Source organism: Topomyia yanbarensis, chromosome 1 (assembly GCF_030247195.1).
Source record: "Topomyia yanbarensis strain Yona2022 chromosome 1, ASM3024719v1, whole genome shotgun sequence".
Taxonomy (NCBI): Eukaryota; Metazoa; Arthropoda; class Insecta; order Diptera; family Culicidae; genus Topomyia; species Topomyia yanbarensis.
The window spans coordinates 142,941,796-142,959,497 of NC_080670.1; the positions used below are offsets into that span (position 1 = coordinate 142,941,796).

At 35.5% G+C, this 17,702-nt stretch overlaps 1 protein-coding gene across 1 annotated transcript in view; it reads left to right on the forward strand.

Moving 5' to 3' along the window:
- LOC131696429 (uncharacterized) overlaps positions 1-17,381 on the forward strand; it is a 109,936-nt gene extending 92,555 nt beyond the window's left edge. Inside the window, exons 5-9 of the mRNA XM_058984970.1 lie at positions 8,173-8,419; positions 8,511-8,970; positions 9,035-9,422; positions 15,869-16,048; positions 16,121-17,381. Of these exons, the coding sequence (XP_058840953.1) occupies positions 8,173-8,419; positions 8,511-8,970; positions 9,035-9,422; positions 15,869-16,048; positions 16,121-17,279 (2,434 nt within the window). The 3' untranslated portion in view covers positions 17,280-17,381. The remainder of the gene's footprint in view (positions 1-8,172; positions 8,420-8,510; positions 8,971-9,034; positions 9,423-15,868; positions 16,049-16,120) is intronic.
- The last annotated feature ends 321 nt before the right edge of the window (positions 17,382-17,702 follow it).

Below are 17,702 nucleotides of genomic sequence, written 5' to 3' on the forward strand. Positions count from 1 at the left end.
GTGGAATCGTTGGAATACATGGGTTAAAGTTCGTGTATAATTTATTTTTATTAGGGATGCTTTTTATAATATGTGGCAGTCGGAGAGCTGAGAGAAATGATCAATTCAGCGTGGGACATCAGCACGTGAAACCCCAAACACCTATGGAATAAATGGTAAAGCGAAATTTTTTTAAAAATATGGACAATCAAATTATTATTAATGCTGTGCAAATAAAATCTATAAATTCTTCAATAAATTTAATACAAACTACATTTAATACAAAATATATAAACAAACGATATCTAGAACATAGATAGCATAGCGGAGACCGGGGTTAGTTGGCGGTGTTTTCAGTTTTCAATTTTTACCGCTTTGATTTTGGTAGATCTTGCAAAATAGAACACGTTGCATGAAAGGGTAGATTGTTGGCAACATCTCTGAATTTTATGAAAATGATTGATACGTTGTCTTCATTTCTAGAGACAAAAATATGTGACGCGGAAAAGCCGCCAACTTACCCCAGCCCCGGGGTATGTATGGGGTAAGTTGGCGGAATGCCAGAAAATAAGCAATCAAATGGAAATTCGATTATATCAGTGGTCCTTATGAAATGTGCCGATTGCTTTTCAATAAAACTGTATGTTATTCGACACTTTCCATTATATTTCAGTCTCAATACCCCGTCATTTTGCCTTCGACGCGTACTCCATATTCAAAAGCAAATTTTCGAAATTCTTCAGCCGATTGGCCGAAATAATTGTACCCAGCATTGACGAGAGACACAAGAAAAAGTTTATCTTATTTTGGAGTGAATTCCAGAAATGAAAATATGTGATGACTATGTTTTCACTGTAAATAGTACCGCCAACTTGCCCCGTGTGCGTGACCGCCAATTTACCCCAACCGCAAATTTTATAAAAAAGGATTTAAAAAGTTACTATTGTGTATGGAAAGGTGTAATATCTATACGAATACTGTAAGCTCTTTTCACGCACTATCGAAAAATATAATCATTCGGGGAATAGATTGAAAACCACCTTAAAATTAAATTAAAATTAAGAAAATTTTGCCAAGCATGTTCAAAAACACAATAATTCCCACAGCTTCTACAAAACAAATTGTTTTGCAACAAAACAGATTGGATAATGCGTTCCACATTACTTGAGGTTCACAACGAGAGACAGCGCTTTATGTCTAATAGAAACTGAGAAAAAGGGATTCCGCCAACTAACCCCGGGCTCGCTTACAAATAATCGAAACGAATTTTAAGAACAGAAAAGCAAACCCGAACCTACTAAGGACAATCCAGTAATAATGCAGTTACATATAGATATGAAATTGTATCAGCATGTTTATCTTAAGAACCAACATAACAATTAGCCTAAAAACAATGAAATGCTCGTGTTTGAGCGCAACGAAAACTCGAATCGAGTGCCTCAATTATCGCCTTACCATTTAAGCCAATTCGTTGAGCAAAGATGGCAAATGCTGCTCTAACCAACGGCTTCAAATGGGTAGTGCGACAATAGAAACAGGGTTCATTACCATCAGGTGTATTTATCACTGATATGGGCATTCGGATAGTTTGCTACTTCGACAATAAAAACTCACATTTTCACACAAAAAGCTATTATCACTCACACAACTTCTACGTAAAATACAACAAGTTATTTCTCCGGATAAATAAAACCGCCGGAGAATGAGCGCATGAGTTTATCACGGTATCCTTTTTGCGCTCGCTGCCTTGTTGCCGCTATTCCAAACACGAAAAAAAGTCTATCGTACTTCTTTGGTGCTTTTATTGGAAATGAAGCGTATATTTTGACAGTTTTCTTGATTTCCAAGAAGGCGAGAAGGAAAAAATCAGATAAATTCTATCGGAAAAATTATTCTCACGTTATTTATGAAGACGGAGAATTTTGCGACTCATCTTATCGCGGAAAACTTGGATATCGGATAAGCTTCTTCTCGCGTGAGTGAGTGAGAATTACAATGCCTGATTACCATATATTGTTTTAAAATATTACATAACGAAAGATGAATTGATTGGAAACCACTTTTACTTTCGACGCGCTTCCGTTGTTATCTATAACATGGCTATAACTGCTAACTCGATGCACAAAACAACCCAATTCACACTATAGGTGCTAAATGAGAAACGTAACATTCAGTTGTGTCATACCAGAGTAGGTTACTTCCGCATAAAATAACTAGCAAACATGAGTGACCAGATATATCTGTGACCTCACACTACTTTGCAAGCATTAACAGAAAAGATGTTTTGGTGCACTTTAGTTAAACAGTACTTTTTAGAAAAATATGTGTTAATAGTTCTAAACTTGGTAAATATCCAAATGCAAAACATAGTCATGTACTTGACCATCAATACAGACTACGGTGTGTATATAAAATAACCTTATTACAAAAAATTTGAATCTTTCGCTATTCTATAGCAGAAGTTTTTACCGTTAATTTAAGACTTGTTTGGAAGTAATCCACCAAAGGTTGACGAACATTTTTATTTTTTCAATTCAATTTGGCGAACTATCGCCAAAAGAAGAAGGGGCCAAAATAATCAATCATGCCATGTGTATTCGTTAACATATAAAATGGTTTCAATTTGAGTATATATTCCTTGTTTCGACGTGAGTCTTTGTTTTTTACCTTTTTTAGGGGTTTTTAGGAACGTGTCCACTGGAACACAGAAAGAGAAAGAATGACCGGAACGCACAGTGGTCCTAAAGAGCAAAAAAGGGGTTTTTAAAATTGCGTCAAAACGGTTGATTTTAGCAATATGGTGTCTTCAAGAAAGTTTCTTGAAGTAGAACTCCCCTTCTTTCTGCCTTATCGGATTGATGATTAATTCTTCTAATAGTGAGTTACGAAAAAAAATTCATCAATGATTCAGATAGACAAATACTTCTTTCAGCAAAGTTGTAGAGAAACTCGTTACAAACATCTCCCCAAGGCGGAAATACAATAGCTGAAGTTTCTTCATTCTCACCGTTCCGGTCATCCTTTCTCTGTCTGTTTTCCAGTGGACACGTTCCTAAAATTATATTTGAGTGTTTTATTACAAGACTTATCATACATTTACATTAATAAATAAATCTAATCAATCGTGAATGTTATACTGATTATAGCATCATTAAAGTTATCACTTCTTATTCGAAAAAGTTGTTGATCATGCACAAATCCATAAATATCTCAATAACTACCTTAGAATAAGATAGTAAATTCCACATATAGAAAAATTTTGTAATATGGAGAGAAATCCTTTTTATTTGACAACCAAAATGCCTACACTGATCAAGTTAAGGTTGAGATATTCATTAATTAAAAAAATGTGAGAAAGTTTCATGGTTTGAAAGCATTTACTAAAAATGCTATATCTCAGCCTCCCGACCGAATTTTTACAATATTTATTCACGAAAACTTTTGTAATGAATAGTACTTCCCAATACATGCCTTTTGTTTAATGAAAAATATTAATTTGTGAGAATTTTCTGCATAATTGACTAAAAATATTGTTTTCGATTTGTTTAATCATTGATCGTTTTGTTCTATCATTGATATAAGCACTTTTTGTGAAAAACTTTTAAATGGAATTTATTCTCCAAGGTCTACAGGAAAATAAAAACAATATTTAAAAAATAATCGGACTTCGAAAAAAATTACGAAAACCGCTTATATACGACCATTTTACTCAAAAATGGCCATTTTTCATAAATCGCATTTGTTGAACCTCTAGATGATTTTTTTAGAAACTTGATTTGTTCTACAAAAGTGCTTAAAATGTGCTTATCTTTCATTATAGGGTCGATATAGCACCATGACTTTTCGCACATTGATTTTTTTTGTACAGCCTAATATAGTATGTTTCATAAATCATGATATTTAGATTTGAACTAAAAAAATTTGTTCTGGATCCCTCGGTGGATTATTTTCGAATTAGTTTTAAATTAAAGGTAAAAGTTTCTTTCATCTAATAATGAACAATTCAGCGATGCTTATTTTTTTGTCATAATATTGTTCTATTATACACACCGTGCAGACTGTGTTAGCATTGACCATTTTCACCCTAACATTTATTTTTTCAAATTTAAACTGTGGAAATTAGGTCCACACGTATCGTGAACGCGGGAGAATATGCGTTATCAATAACCGAACGAATAATCGATTTGACCTTCACACCTTCTGTTATGGCATCACTGCACCGATCCTAGCGTATACTGAGAACCTTGGGCCGAATGACAGCAGTGTGACACTGGGACAAGAGGCGGGAGCTGACCAGGTGACACAGCAAGTCGATAGAAGCAACGTGTAACAGAAAATTGCGGTTAACATCATTTGTGAGCAGATAAAATTTGTAATATTTCATTATTATAGTTAAATATTTCTTTAAACACCTTTAATTTATAGGTGTCGATTTAAAGATATTGGTTATTTACATTATTTTAAGGGAATTGAACTAAGGAGAAGACTAAATGTAAGCAAATTTACGCTATTCTGAAATTAACCTAACCTAACAATAAAATTGAATTATAGCTTTGAGCTACCGAGAAACTAATCGTCGCTACGAAAAACTCTTCATCCCTTCGAACACCTTCTCTTTGTAATCGCTTCAATTGTTTTAGAGATTATCAGTTTTACGGTCGCTCTTCTTATTGCGACACTAAAACAGACCGGTCGAGCTTTATACATCCCATAGTGAAATCGAAATAAAAAGTTATCAATTAGTTTGAAGGCAATTTTGCAAAGTGGAAATAAAGTGTATTTTATCAAGATAAAATCTCACAAATATTTACCAATGTATTACCAACGTCCAGCCCACTTACAACTAGACGAATTAGACTGTTTAAAATGTAAATCATTAAGGTATTGCAAAAAAAGAAATGTCTTAGCGCCTACTCACCATCCCCTCCCTTAAACGCAATTAGCAAATGTTACATCATTAGGTCAATTTTTGATATAAATGACGAAATGCCCCCTGTTCAGTTTGATGAAGAGTAGGTTCGCAGCGGAGCGTACTTCATCACCGACAATCTACATAAAATAATTGATTTCAGAAATATAAACAGTGGTATCGACAAAGTATTGTAGGACGGTGGACGGTACAGCTCAAAAGTTTATGAAAGTACTAAATCAGTGGCGGATCCAAAGGGAGGGTCCCGTACCATCCCCCCGAAAAATTTTAACTTCTTGAGAAATTTTTAAATAGTTTCCTTTTAAAATTTGTTCTAAATTCAAAGTTATTCCAAACCAGCTTCGACAACCAAAACTGATTTTAATTAAATGAGGGTATTACATATTACGTATTGTACAATGAACATTTCAAAATCGAAATTTCGGACTCCCTCCGAAATTATTTTCTGGATCCGCTCCTGTACTAAATACAATGAGGACAATATGATAATGAACATGATTAAACATGTCACAAATTGGTATTCGATACTACTCGTGAATTACCAATTCTCAACCTATACTGATAAAATAAAGTACTGAATAAGGGTGCTTACAGAGTGGCGGCGAGAAGCTGAGCTGGCGCTGATGCTGACATTAGAATGCGAGATGCGAGAAACCTGCTTGCTGCAAACCAAAGGGATGATGTCAGAGTGAAAGCTGAGCGGATCGGCGCCGACTGCCTGCTTTTACTCTGACAGGTTCCATTTGATATGCTGCAAGCAGGTTTCTCGCATCTCGCATTTTAATGTCAGTGCCAGCCCCTGCTCAGCTTCTCGCGGCCACTCTGTAAGCACCCTAATGCGCAGAAAACTACACATTTTTAACAAAAGTGGAATATCCCACTTAAAGGGTAAAGAGCTTATACCTGTTAATGAGTACAGACGTTGTACGTCAACGTGAATATGTTTTACACATTCTTATTCGCAAAACAATTACAACAATATACTTAAAAAATACACATTCATAAAAATCGCGCCCAGTATGAAAAATACTTAAAATAGATCTATTTGAGAATTTTAAAAATGAACATTCAATGAATGTACATCCATTTCACATTATTTTCCGCTCATAAAAGTATAGGAATCTCGATAGGGATCCTATTCTAAAGCTACAAATCTAAATAAAAGCTGTCACTGGACAGATTTTTTTTTTGTTGGCTGGATATTCTAGAGCACTCAACCTTTCAGAACTGGCGCAATTTGCAGCATCATCAGTTGTTTAACCTGCCGTTGAAGCATTGCCGACATGTTCTCATTCCGCCACGGGTTCCGGTACGAGCCGATAATTTGCAGGTTGCGCTACGATCCATAGTCCGCAAATCGCTTTAAATTATTCTTAAAGGTTTTTTCACCCATTATTATGATCAATACACAAAGTGGCATTACCTCATCGAAAGGTTGTGAAATGGATAAAAATACCCATTGTTTTCATTTTTCATTTTCATTTTTATTTTATTGATTTTTCCAACTGACTGGGTGTCTTATTGAAATTACTTACAACTAATTAATATTAATTCAGATACAAACACACACACGCTTCTTTCATATTAAGCAATATTACAATACATTAAAACATAACAAGTAGCAATACATTAATCAACACAAAACATAACATTTTTTACATTTCTCATGTTTCTTATGCAAGCCTATGTATTTCCATGTTGAAGTGGGATCCAAGGAAGTGCGGGATTGTTATTTCGAAACTCTCGAAACCGTATACCACGAGGTCATGTTTTTGGAGATAACGCTTTTCCTTTTAAAGTTGAATCCAATTCAACTTTGAATGAAACGAAATCGAGAACCGAAGTATCCTGCCACGCTGGTACAAGCTTTTTCACTAGTATTGGCATTTTAGCATCCAGACATGTGGTCACAAGATTTGACACCTGTTCTTCGCTAACGTCGCTACCGATATTTGTCAAGAATAGCTTGAATCTATCATCGGTACTCGATAGTGGAACTTCTTTCATGGTCGAGGACAGAGGATCAACTATATCTTGCGTAGAAACGTTGACAGCATGCTCATATTGTTGAGTAGGTTTCGTCGCTTCCAAAAAGTTGCTTACAGACGCATTCAACAGATCGATACTGGTCCTTAAATTTTCGATCTCCTTATCGCGTTCCTTTTCATGACTGGCGTGCACGGCAACGAGCGAGCTTATTGAGTTGTGAAATCTGGTGTTTTCCAACACATCAACACACCTATCACACATCCAAAAATGTTGGAGTTGGTGCAAGCATGAAGCTCATCATCAGTTAGGCCAGTGCATTGCTTATGAAATACACGCCAGCCGTTGCAAAAACCGTCACAAATAACTGAATTTGCCTTTTCAACGGTACGATTACATTTTCCGCATGCCATATCCATCTTACAAGTGCGATCGTAGGTCAAAGCTGCACGGTGAGATAATAGACGCTTTCAATACGTTGCCGGTGCTGTTGCTTCGAGGTGATATTTGCACACAAAAATCCTCGGGATCTCGATATTACGGGATTTATACGGGTTGCTAATACCGGGAATCGACAATCACGATGTACAGCTACATTTCTATATCACAACCAATTCTTCACGGGACCGAAATCACGAATAGTAACGCGTTTTTAACAGAGCAGCGAAACAACACGGCAGCATTGTTGGAAACAATGAAGTACCCATTTTTTGACAGCTCGAATAATTTCCGAAAATGGCCAATTTGTATTCATAAAACGGGTAAAGTTTGTTGCCGTGTACATACGTGGTTCAAGAGTCATCTTTGCACTCAGACTAGACTATGCGTATTCCTCGCGCATATCATGCTCTGTGGATTAGTTACCTACTTGGCCAAATAAACATCAAACAAACAAAGAAAATCGTTTGCTCAGTCTACTTAAATGTCAGCTCGATTAGTATAACCTGGCAGGCACGTTTTACCTTACAAATTCCATGAAATCAACGAACATTTCAAATTCTATGCGACAAATATGTTCAATTTTGAAAATAATAAATTGAGGACTACAATGCAATAAAAATCTCGGAAAAAATAGGCCAAGGCCGCTTAATTTCAAAGCAGTGTTGATGAATCACTTTATAAAAATGGTGATAGTAAAAGCGGACGAAAATATCTGACCACCGCTCCAAATTTTAGAAGTTTTCTTTCCATTTTTTAAACTAACTTCTCCTATTTTTTAAACTAACTTCACCTATAGTAGTGCTGCATATTAAGTAACACAAATATTTCTCTTCCAGGAGTGAAAAACCCATACTAGAATTTTTCTACGACGAGATCGCAAAAATTAGCAACGGTACAACACCAGCACCAACCCCTAAAACTACAAATGTAACCGCACCGATCAAACACCGCTACAATCCGGATAAAATTTACGAAAAGTTTGGCAATATGGAAAATGTTACGGCCCGTGCAATCATTCATGGTTTCGGATCCAGCTGCACACATGTGTGGGTTTATGAGATGAGGACTGCGCTGATGGCCGTGGTATGAAATCTATACACAGAAGAGAGGCGAAGCTCTATTCACTTTTTTCTATTGCGCATTTAATTACACATTTACTTATCGATTTTTACAGGAAGATTGCATTGTTTTATGCATGGACTGGGAAAATGGAGCTACTCTACCGAACTACGTTCGAGCGGCAGCAAACACGCGTCTTGTCGGGAGGCAATTAGCTTACGTGTTGAAGGGGCTAGAAACGCACAATAAATTAAACATGTCTCGAGTTCATTTAATCGGTTTCAGCTTAGGATCACATGTTGCCGGTTATGCTGGAGCTGAGTTAAAAGGTTTACATAGAATCACTGGTCTTGATCCAGCAGGACCACTGTTTGAGTCACAGCATCCACAAGCTCGACTGGATGACACGGATGCTGGATTCGTTGACGTGATTCATTCCAATGGAGAGAACTTAATTCTTGGTGGATTAGGTTCCTGGCAACCAATGGGAGCGGTGGATTTTTATCCCAATGGAGGAAGAGTACAGCATGGCTGTTCAAATTTGTTCGTTGGAGCTGTAACTGATATTATTTGGGGTAATAAAAGCGCTATTTTTGTCCTAAAACAAATGTTCTCTATAACGATACTTTCTATGTTCAGCACCTCCAGCATCTGTGGAAGGCCGATCACTGTGCAACCACCGACGAGCTTACAAATTTTTCATAGACTCAGTTGCACCCAAGTGTCTGTTTCCTGCATTTCCCTGTGATAACTACGAAAACTTCCTAAAAGGAGATTGTTTCTCTTGCAACCGAGTACAAAATGGAAGCGAAACATCCGTCTGTGGTAACATGGGTTACTATGCTGATCGATCGATTGGCCGTGGCCAATTATACCTTAAAACACGGGAGGAGGAGCCATTTTGTGCACATCAATACAAGTTGCAGATACAGAGCGCCCCAAACGAATTACCGCTTCGAACTCTGGGGAGACTGGAAGTTGAGCTTGAGAGTGACGGTGGATTAACTGAAGTATTTACTATAACCGAGTACAGTATCGTTCCTTGCTATGTACTATTTTACATTTTTACTGAGCTAGGGTAGATCAACTCCTTTTTCACCTCACGCGTGTAGCATAATTACAAAACTTTCTTCAAGTTGCACAGTTCGATTTTTTTTCATGAGCTTCGGCATTCAAGTTGCCACCATCACCGACACCACTAACATGGCGGCACCTAGTACGTCTTGGTTGACTTCGCCACCTATAGATCAATTCGCCTATTTCTTTTACCTATCCCTCCCCGAAATTTATACATAGCGACATCTAAGAACACCACCAAACAAAGCTTTTGGGGAAATAAAACTGACGATACGGTAACCGGGGGTCTGAAGAAGGCCGACAAGGTACCCAGGCACCTGCAATAACTATGAAATTTTTGCAATCGATTTGGAAACTTTTAAATTATTACATGGATGCGTTTCGACTTCGTCTCATCAGAAACCGACACTAACTTTTTGTCGGAATAGATTAGCGCCAGCTTGACGCAAATCCCTAAAACTAAAACACACATTGTGTTTCAATCGAACGACTGGTCAAACCATCACATCACTCCCGTCCGAGCAGAAGTTCTGTTTATGCCGATAAGACACAGGGAAGCCGAAACTTGTCTTGGCTTAGCAGGTCTATGCGAAAGCACTATGCTATATTTCACCCTAAGGAGAAAAATTGGGTAAACACCAAAATTTCTCACAAGGACGAAAATTTTTGGTAAAAGCAGTCTTTGCACTTGAAGGGCACAAATCCTTAATTATTGCATGGGTGCGTTTCGACTTCGTCTCATCAGAAACCAACACTATCTTTTTGTCGGAATAAATTAGCACCACCAGACAATTCCTAGAACTTTGTTACTAATTTGAAATTTAGAAATCGTACACCAGTACCGGAACGTGTTACTCGGGAAGTAAATGAATATTCGGTTCATTTTCACAGAGTACCTATAACAATGGGTGAGTTTATGAATCCGAAACATCTAGCATTATCTAAATCAGCTAAAAATTACCAAAGTTATGATTTTTAATGATGTTTCGTTTATTGGACACCCAATGATTAATTCCGAACGCCTGAAAATTACATAGTGCATTTGTACACTTTTAGCCATGTATCCAATTTCAGAATAAAATACAAAGTATACATATTTTATATTATGTACATAAGTGAAAATATTCATTTCATGCGACATTAGATCAATATTTCTTTAATTTTGATTCAAAATATTGAAAATAGGGCGACTGAAAGTAAATTTTCAGAGGCATCTTGAACAAACACAAAATCTTCTGCACCGATTTCAAATTTGGCACTGTCCTTCGCACAATTTTCCAGGTAACCACGGTTTTTTGTTTCATATATTTTTTAAAGTTATTTTTATTTTTATAATTACAAATTAGCAGATATTTTTTAACGAACATTGTTTTTGTGACTTTCAAGTGCTACGAAAAATAAAATAATTGAAACAAAAGATAGAACTACCGTAGTTACCAGGGTAATTATGTGAAGAAGCAGTGTGCAAAATTTCAAAACGGTGCAGTAGATTTTTAGTTATTATGTACACAGCCTCCAGAGACTCGCCACTCGTTCAATTATCAGTAGTTTGTATGAATATTAGCAGACTTTATTAATCAAATGTTACAATACACTAGTTTACAAAATAAAAATAGAAATCTGAACTTTTTAACACCATTTCTGATGTAAAATAGTATGCTGAATCCGAAAATCAAGTCTAAAAAAATTACAGTAGAACAGTTATCGAGTTACAGTAAAAAATAAATTTCGCCGTTAAAATAAAAGGAACGTTCAGTAAAATTCAAATATCTTCGGTTGTAGTGCATCGTATTCAATTACCTTTAATTCAACATAATAATATTCCATATCGATGCACTACGACCGAAGATATTTGGATTTTAGAAAACGTATTTTTTATTTTATAGAATTCATATTTTTACTGTAGCTCGAAAACTGTTCCACTGTAATTTTTTGGACTTCATTTACGGATTCAGCAAACGATTTGACATTGAAAATGATCACCATCTTATTGAGTTCAGAAATGCTGTAAACTAGTGTTATTGTAAGTTAATTTAATGAGTATGCTCACACTCGCCAAAACAATTTATAAAATGCTCTTTACTACAATAATCCATATTTGACGATTCCAAATGTTTACACGAAAACGCTTCCGATCACATAGCAACTAAATTATTAGTTGTATTTCTGAAATCTATTAGTTAAAATTTAGTACAACTAAACGATTTTTGAATTTTCTAAATCATCATTTTTTAGCATCAACACAAAAGTTGGCAGAAACAAACAAGTTTCTAGATTAAAAAAATAATGATACTGTCAGTCAGTCAACACTCAAACTTTCAATGCATATTTTTATGTGTATATTTAGTTGGATCAACTAAATTAATTGTTTATTCAAATAGGTTATAAGTTGAAATTCAAAGTAGCTTTATCTGTTTCAACCATATGAATGGAACATTTAGCTAGTCAACAAAAGTCACTGTTGAATCAAAAAGCGTACTGATTAAAGCTCGAAGGAACTTTAGTTGTTACAACTGTGTAAATAATAAATTTAGCTGGATCAACTAAAATTATTGCAGATTCAAAAGACTTGAGCATTGAAATTTGATATACCTTTAGCTGTTTCAACTATGTGAATAATACATTTAGTTAGATCAACTCAAATCTTTGCTGATTCAAAAAACTTGTGGATAAAATTCGAGGTAGCTTTAGCTGTTTCAACTATGAGAATGATAGATTTAGCTTGATTAAATAATGTCATTGTTGAAACCAAAAAGCTTGTTGGTTAAAATTCAATGCAACTTTGGATGTTTCAACTGAGTAATTAATACATTTAGCTGGATCAACTAAAGTCGGATCAAAATGTTGTTGACTAAAATTCAATGCAACTTTAGTTGTTTCAACAGTATCATTATTTAATTTAGTTAGATCAGTTAAAATCACTACAGATCCAAAAACTTGTGGATAAAAAACCGAAATAGCTTTACTTGTTTCAACTGTGTGAATGATATATTTAGCTAGATCGACCGAAGTCAGAGTTGAAACAAAAAGTTTGTTGATTACAATTCAAAGCAACTTCAGTTGCTTCAACTGTGTAATACATAAAATTAGCTAAATGAACTAAAATCATTGCTGATTAGAAAAACTTGTGGAATGGAACATTTAGCTAGATCAACAAAAGTCATTGTTGAATCAAAAAGCGTGGTGATTAAAGCTCGAAGCAACTTTAGTTATTACAACTGTGTAGGGGAATTATGGTTAAAGCCGACACCTTACGCTTAACATTTTTTCTAAGTTGCCACAAAACCAATAAAATTATAGTTTTTATGCAGAATTCTTCTTCAGAAAATTCTTAACAAGACTTAATTTTTTCAGCGCTTCAAAAAATTAATTTCATTAAAAATTATTGGTTGTAAAACTTGGAAAACAAAGTGACTTTTTGTAGGCACTGCGGGTAAAACCGACACCATATAGGGGTAAGATCGACACCCCCTTTAATTTATTTTCTCTCCACTTTATTAAAATATTTATCTTTATTAAAAATGAGATATATGCGTGAATAATAAAATGTGAGTATGTATGATGCAAATATACGCTTTTTATTGCTTCATCATGTAGTGAGGGGAAGAAAGTTCGAAAGCGTAGTACTATAAATAAGAGTATTTTATGCTATAGGATTATTTATTGACGAGTATTTCCACATAATCCTTGCGCACATCATTGCAACCTCCAGTGTCATATTATTTCGTAAGAGAAGATTTGCAAGCGTTCTACGTTCTGCTAATTGGATTCATTCACTTATAAGTGACACACACACTTCTTAGTAAAACTATCTTTTTCAGATTTGATTTTTCGGACTCTGATCATCAACGATCTATTGGGGTATACATAAGATCATTGTCTCATTGTGATAAAGTTCGTCTATGACAAACCAAGAGAACACTAGAAATTCGGTTTGATGAGCTTTTTGCAGAAATAGCAACAGCTTCGATAGAATCAGATAAGCAAAAATTCCAATTTTTGATTTTTAAAGAGACTTACAAGAAATAAACACAATAAAAGTATTTCTGTGCATTTCTGTTGATACTATAGTGTTCTAATAGGCTAATTGAAGTGTCACAAAGATCCCCAGTATTTTGAAATGAATCGCAAGTATACACAACCATCTTAACAGCGTGTCGGTTTTACCCTAACCATAGGGTGTCGGTTTTACCCCAACAGCGCACATTTTTTTATAAAAGCGATTAAAAATATTGAATTTCTCAAACTCGTCTTCAATGCACCTAGTTGATCATAGGACAGGCCGATAATAATAGGTACTGAAAAATGTGGTGATTTGAAAAGCTTTGGTTCGGTTAAAACCTTAAAATCTACCAACGAAATTTAACATCCAGACGAGTATGAACGCTGCTGTCGTACGTTTTGTTTATTTTTATGACATTCGGCGTACTAACGTAAATCCAATTTTTCTTCAAATGCTCTAAATAAACGTACTAATAATAGTGTATCATTATGAAATGAATAAAAATTTGATTTCTAAGAAATGTTGTGGGGTGTCGGTTTTACCCACAATTCCCCTAAATAATAAATTTAGCTGGATCAACTAAAATTATTGCAGATTCAAAACACTTGAGCTTTGAAATTTGATATACCTTTAGCTGTTTCAACTATGTGAATAATACATTTAGTTATATCAACTCAAATCATTACTGATTCAAAAAACTTGTGGATAAAAATTCGAAGTAGCTTTAGCTATTTCAACTATGAGAATGATATATTTAGCTAGATTTAATAATGTCATTGTTGAAACCAAAAAAACTTGTTGACTAAAATTCAATGCAACTTTAGTTGTTTCAACAGTATAATTAACACTAACACTACACTACACTTTTGCGCACGGCATGTGGGAATAAAACAATTTCATAATTAAAATGGATTAAAAATATATTTAAACCTTTGAAACGCAGCTTTTAGGATTAAGGAGAGCGTCTGGTGTAAAGTGCTTAAAACGAAAGTTATTTTGTTTTACGATTTTGAAGGCAAGGCAACAATTGATCTTTTGTGCAATGTTAGGATTGCTTTATACATTCATTGTGTACGAAAAAAACATATTTTCAATCACACAGAATCACACATACGAGCGTTCCAAGAGTAGACGTCCAACCATTTCCAAGTCGAGGAGCGCCGCGGCGAACACGATAACTCTCGGTGAAATTGTTTGATCCCGTATCAAATTCAATAAGTTATGTAAATCTTAGACTTGTAGTTAGTCGATGAACCACAAAAAATAGAAAAAAGTTCGAGTTTCGGAAAATGGTTACACGAAAACCGAAAAATCTCAAATTTTACTGTAAAATTCGCTCACTTTTCTTCAAAATAATAGGGAGAAAAAAATTTGTATTCAGTTTTCTGTGGTTCATCGACAAGCTACACAAATTTGGCATCCTCATAAAAAAATCAAGTTAATTCTTTGATTAGTTTTTGAGTTATCGTGTTCGCTAATTTGAAAAACGCAGTTTAGAGAAAAACGCTATTAAAGGGTGTCCTACATAAAATACCATCACGGAAAAAACGCTGTAGAAAATATTTGTTTACTGTATTTTTATCGCTGTTAGTTTTTCGAAAAATTTTGCCGTTAGATTGAAATCTGCGTGTGATATAGCAAATACGCGCGTGGAATGCATGGCTGTTTAAAAACAAAAGAAGTTCAGCGTAGCCACCGAGATTGCGGGAGACCTTTCTAGAGGTTCAATACTAACAATTAAGCGGATAAAAACAGAAGTCGATTATATTTGCTCTCTACACCAGAGGCCCCCCTTAAGCGAAAGAATTTATGGAATCTCTTAAATGTTGCACTTCCAATCAATTCCATTTAATACGAAGAAATTATTTCCACATTTTAAATTTCAACAGCCAAATATTGTGAGCTAGTTGAAGTGTCGTTTTCGGCTAATAAATCACTTGAATGTGCATTGAAATTTTTGTTTTACTTTTTACTGTCTTTATTCTCAGACAACTGATAGCTACCGAAAACAACAATATGTATCAGCATGTTGGTAATTGAAATATCAACAAACGCGTTAGTTGTTTCAGCAATTTTTGTTTAATCAGCTAAAACTAAAATCAACAATTGCGATATTATAATTTAGTGATTGGCGGATTTTCCGTGCATGGATGGTAGTTGACGATTTCTAGCAAAATCCATCCCCCCAAAACCTAGAAGCTGGTATTTAATTAAGATTTTCAGTATAAATTTTAGATATAAATTCTAACCATATTTGTTTCTACCTCCTGCGGGTAAGACAAGATTAAAAGCTCTTTATATTTTGAACACACAAAATGTTCGCCCTTTCTTTTGAGTGTAGTGACTATTTTTGTAAAAAGCGTAAACTAAGCATGATTTCACTAATATTTCAGAAAGGACGATGCAGAAATGTTTGCTGGTGAAATGATCTCACAAATACTTGTACCACATCCGGCATTAGGTTTTCCGAAAAACATCACTCTAACCTATATGGCATACAAAGGATGGCTGACAAGAGGTCTGTCATCGTGGAGCATCAGCAAAATCATACTGAGTGATGGTTTCGGAAAAAGGTTACCCAATAAAGAATGCATTTATACGAAACAGTTTTCACTAAACTTAAGCTTGTTAAATTCTCGTTTTAGCTTTTCAATTTGTAAGCAAATGCATTTGGACTCCAACACACCATTATATATGACACTGTTGCCTGGTGAGTGCGAAGCAGATGACGACTACATTCACAGTTCAGGGGACGATGACCAATCGACAGATGCTCCAGCGGACAGTGACGAAGTCGACCCTTATGAAGATCATTCGAAAGGCCAAAGTAACGAACGGAATGATGTTGATCCTCCCACTCATATACAGCACAATTTCCGTAGTAAAGGGAATGCTGATCATGAGAAAAATATCGACTTTCAACCGTGGCAGCCAATAGTTATTGATTTACCGCGTAGTTATCGAAACATTGGAGCGAATTCATCGTATCCAATATACGTTACACCAATCACTACTCTGCCGACGACATCACCTTCCACGACTGTACAAAATATTATCAGTGAACCCGTTTTAAAGAGAGGCCAGCACAAACCGAGAAAGTTACAGAACAAAACAAATGATCGCAGCAACGACAAACGATCAATTGAGGCTCCAATAACCACAAAAATTACTACAGTTGCACCTCCTGAAAACAAAATGATTACTGTACAACTGTTTCCTTACCGATTTGCTAACGTGTTTGAAAAGGCTGAAAGATATGCGAGACTTACTTTATTACCATTGCTAACGGAACAGTTTCCACAGTTTTTCAAATCGAAGACCGACGATGGGGAATTAATAGAATTTGACAATATCGAATTCAACCAAACGGAACCAGTTCCAACGATTTACAAAACCAACAAAACTGAGCGATCGATGACAATCAATCGACGATCAGGTTATGAATCAGCCACGGCCAGCGAATCCTTTGACGAGCAAAGGAGCTTGAAAGAAGATGATATAATTGATGCTCTACCACCGAGCACACGCAAAGCATTTATCAGCGAAGATTTACTATTTAGAATGCACCGAATAGAAGAAACTAGTGGGACAGCAACCCCTACTGAAACCATCCAGGATGGTCAGGACGATCCTATTAGAATTGACTTGCCAACGTTTCGACCCCCAAAAATGTTGCCGCTGGGCGAGCAGCAACCGCAAACGCGGTTCATTCCACTTAACTACGATGAAGCAAAAGATAGGGAAGAAACGACAATCAGAAGTAACATGCTGGGTGATACAAAACCAAATGATAGCAAAAGCTGAAGGAGAGAGAAAGATATGACAGTATTCGATAATGTGTAATTAGAGCTAAGAGTTGAACTATGATTTAGTTATTGCAATTATACGCACTACAGTTTTTCTAAATCATTTTTTGCTTCCATTGAACCAATCCGAAAGCAATAATTATACCATGTCGTTAATTATTCATGTGCAAATTTGGTTAACCGTTGTGTGCCCACCAAAACACCTTTAACAAGCCTACAAGGGTACCCGGGTACCCGCAAATTGAAATGCTCATAACTATGGCTTTCTTTAACCGATTTGGACACTTTTAGATATTTGGGATTCAGGAATTCGTCATCCATTTGGTTCTATGAAATTGGACCGGATGAATGCATCTGGTTCTTGGCAATCCGAACTATTCAGAGTCATCTTCCGGTACTAGGGCAAGATTTGTAAATTTTA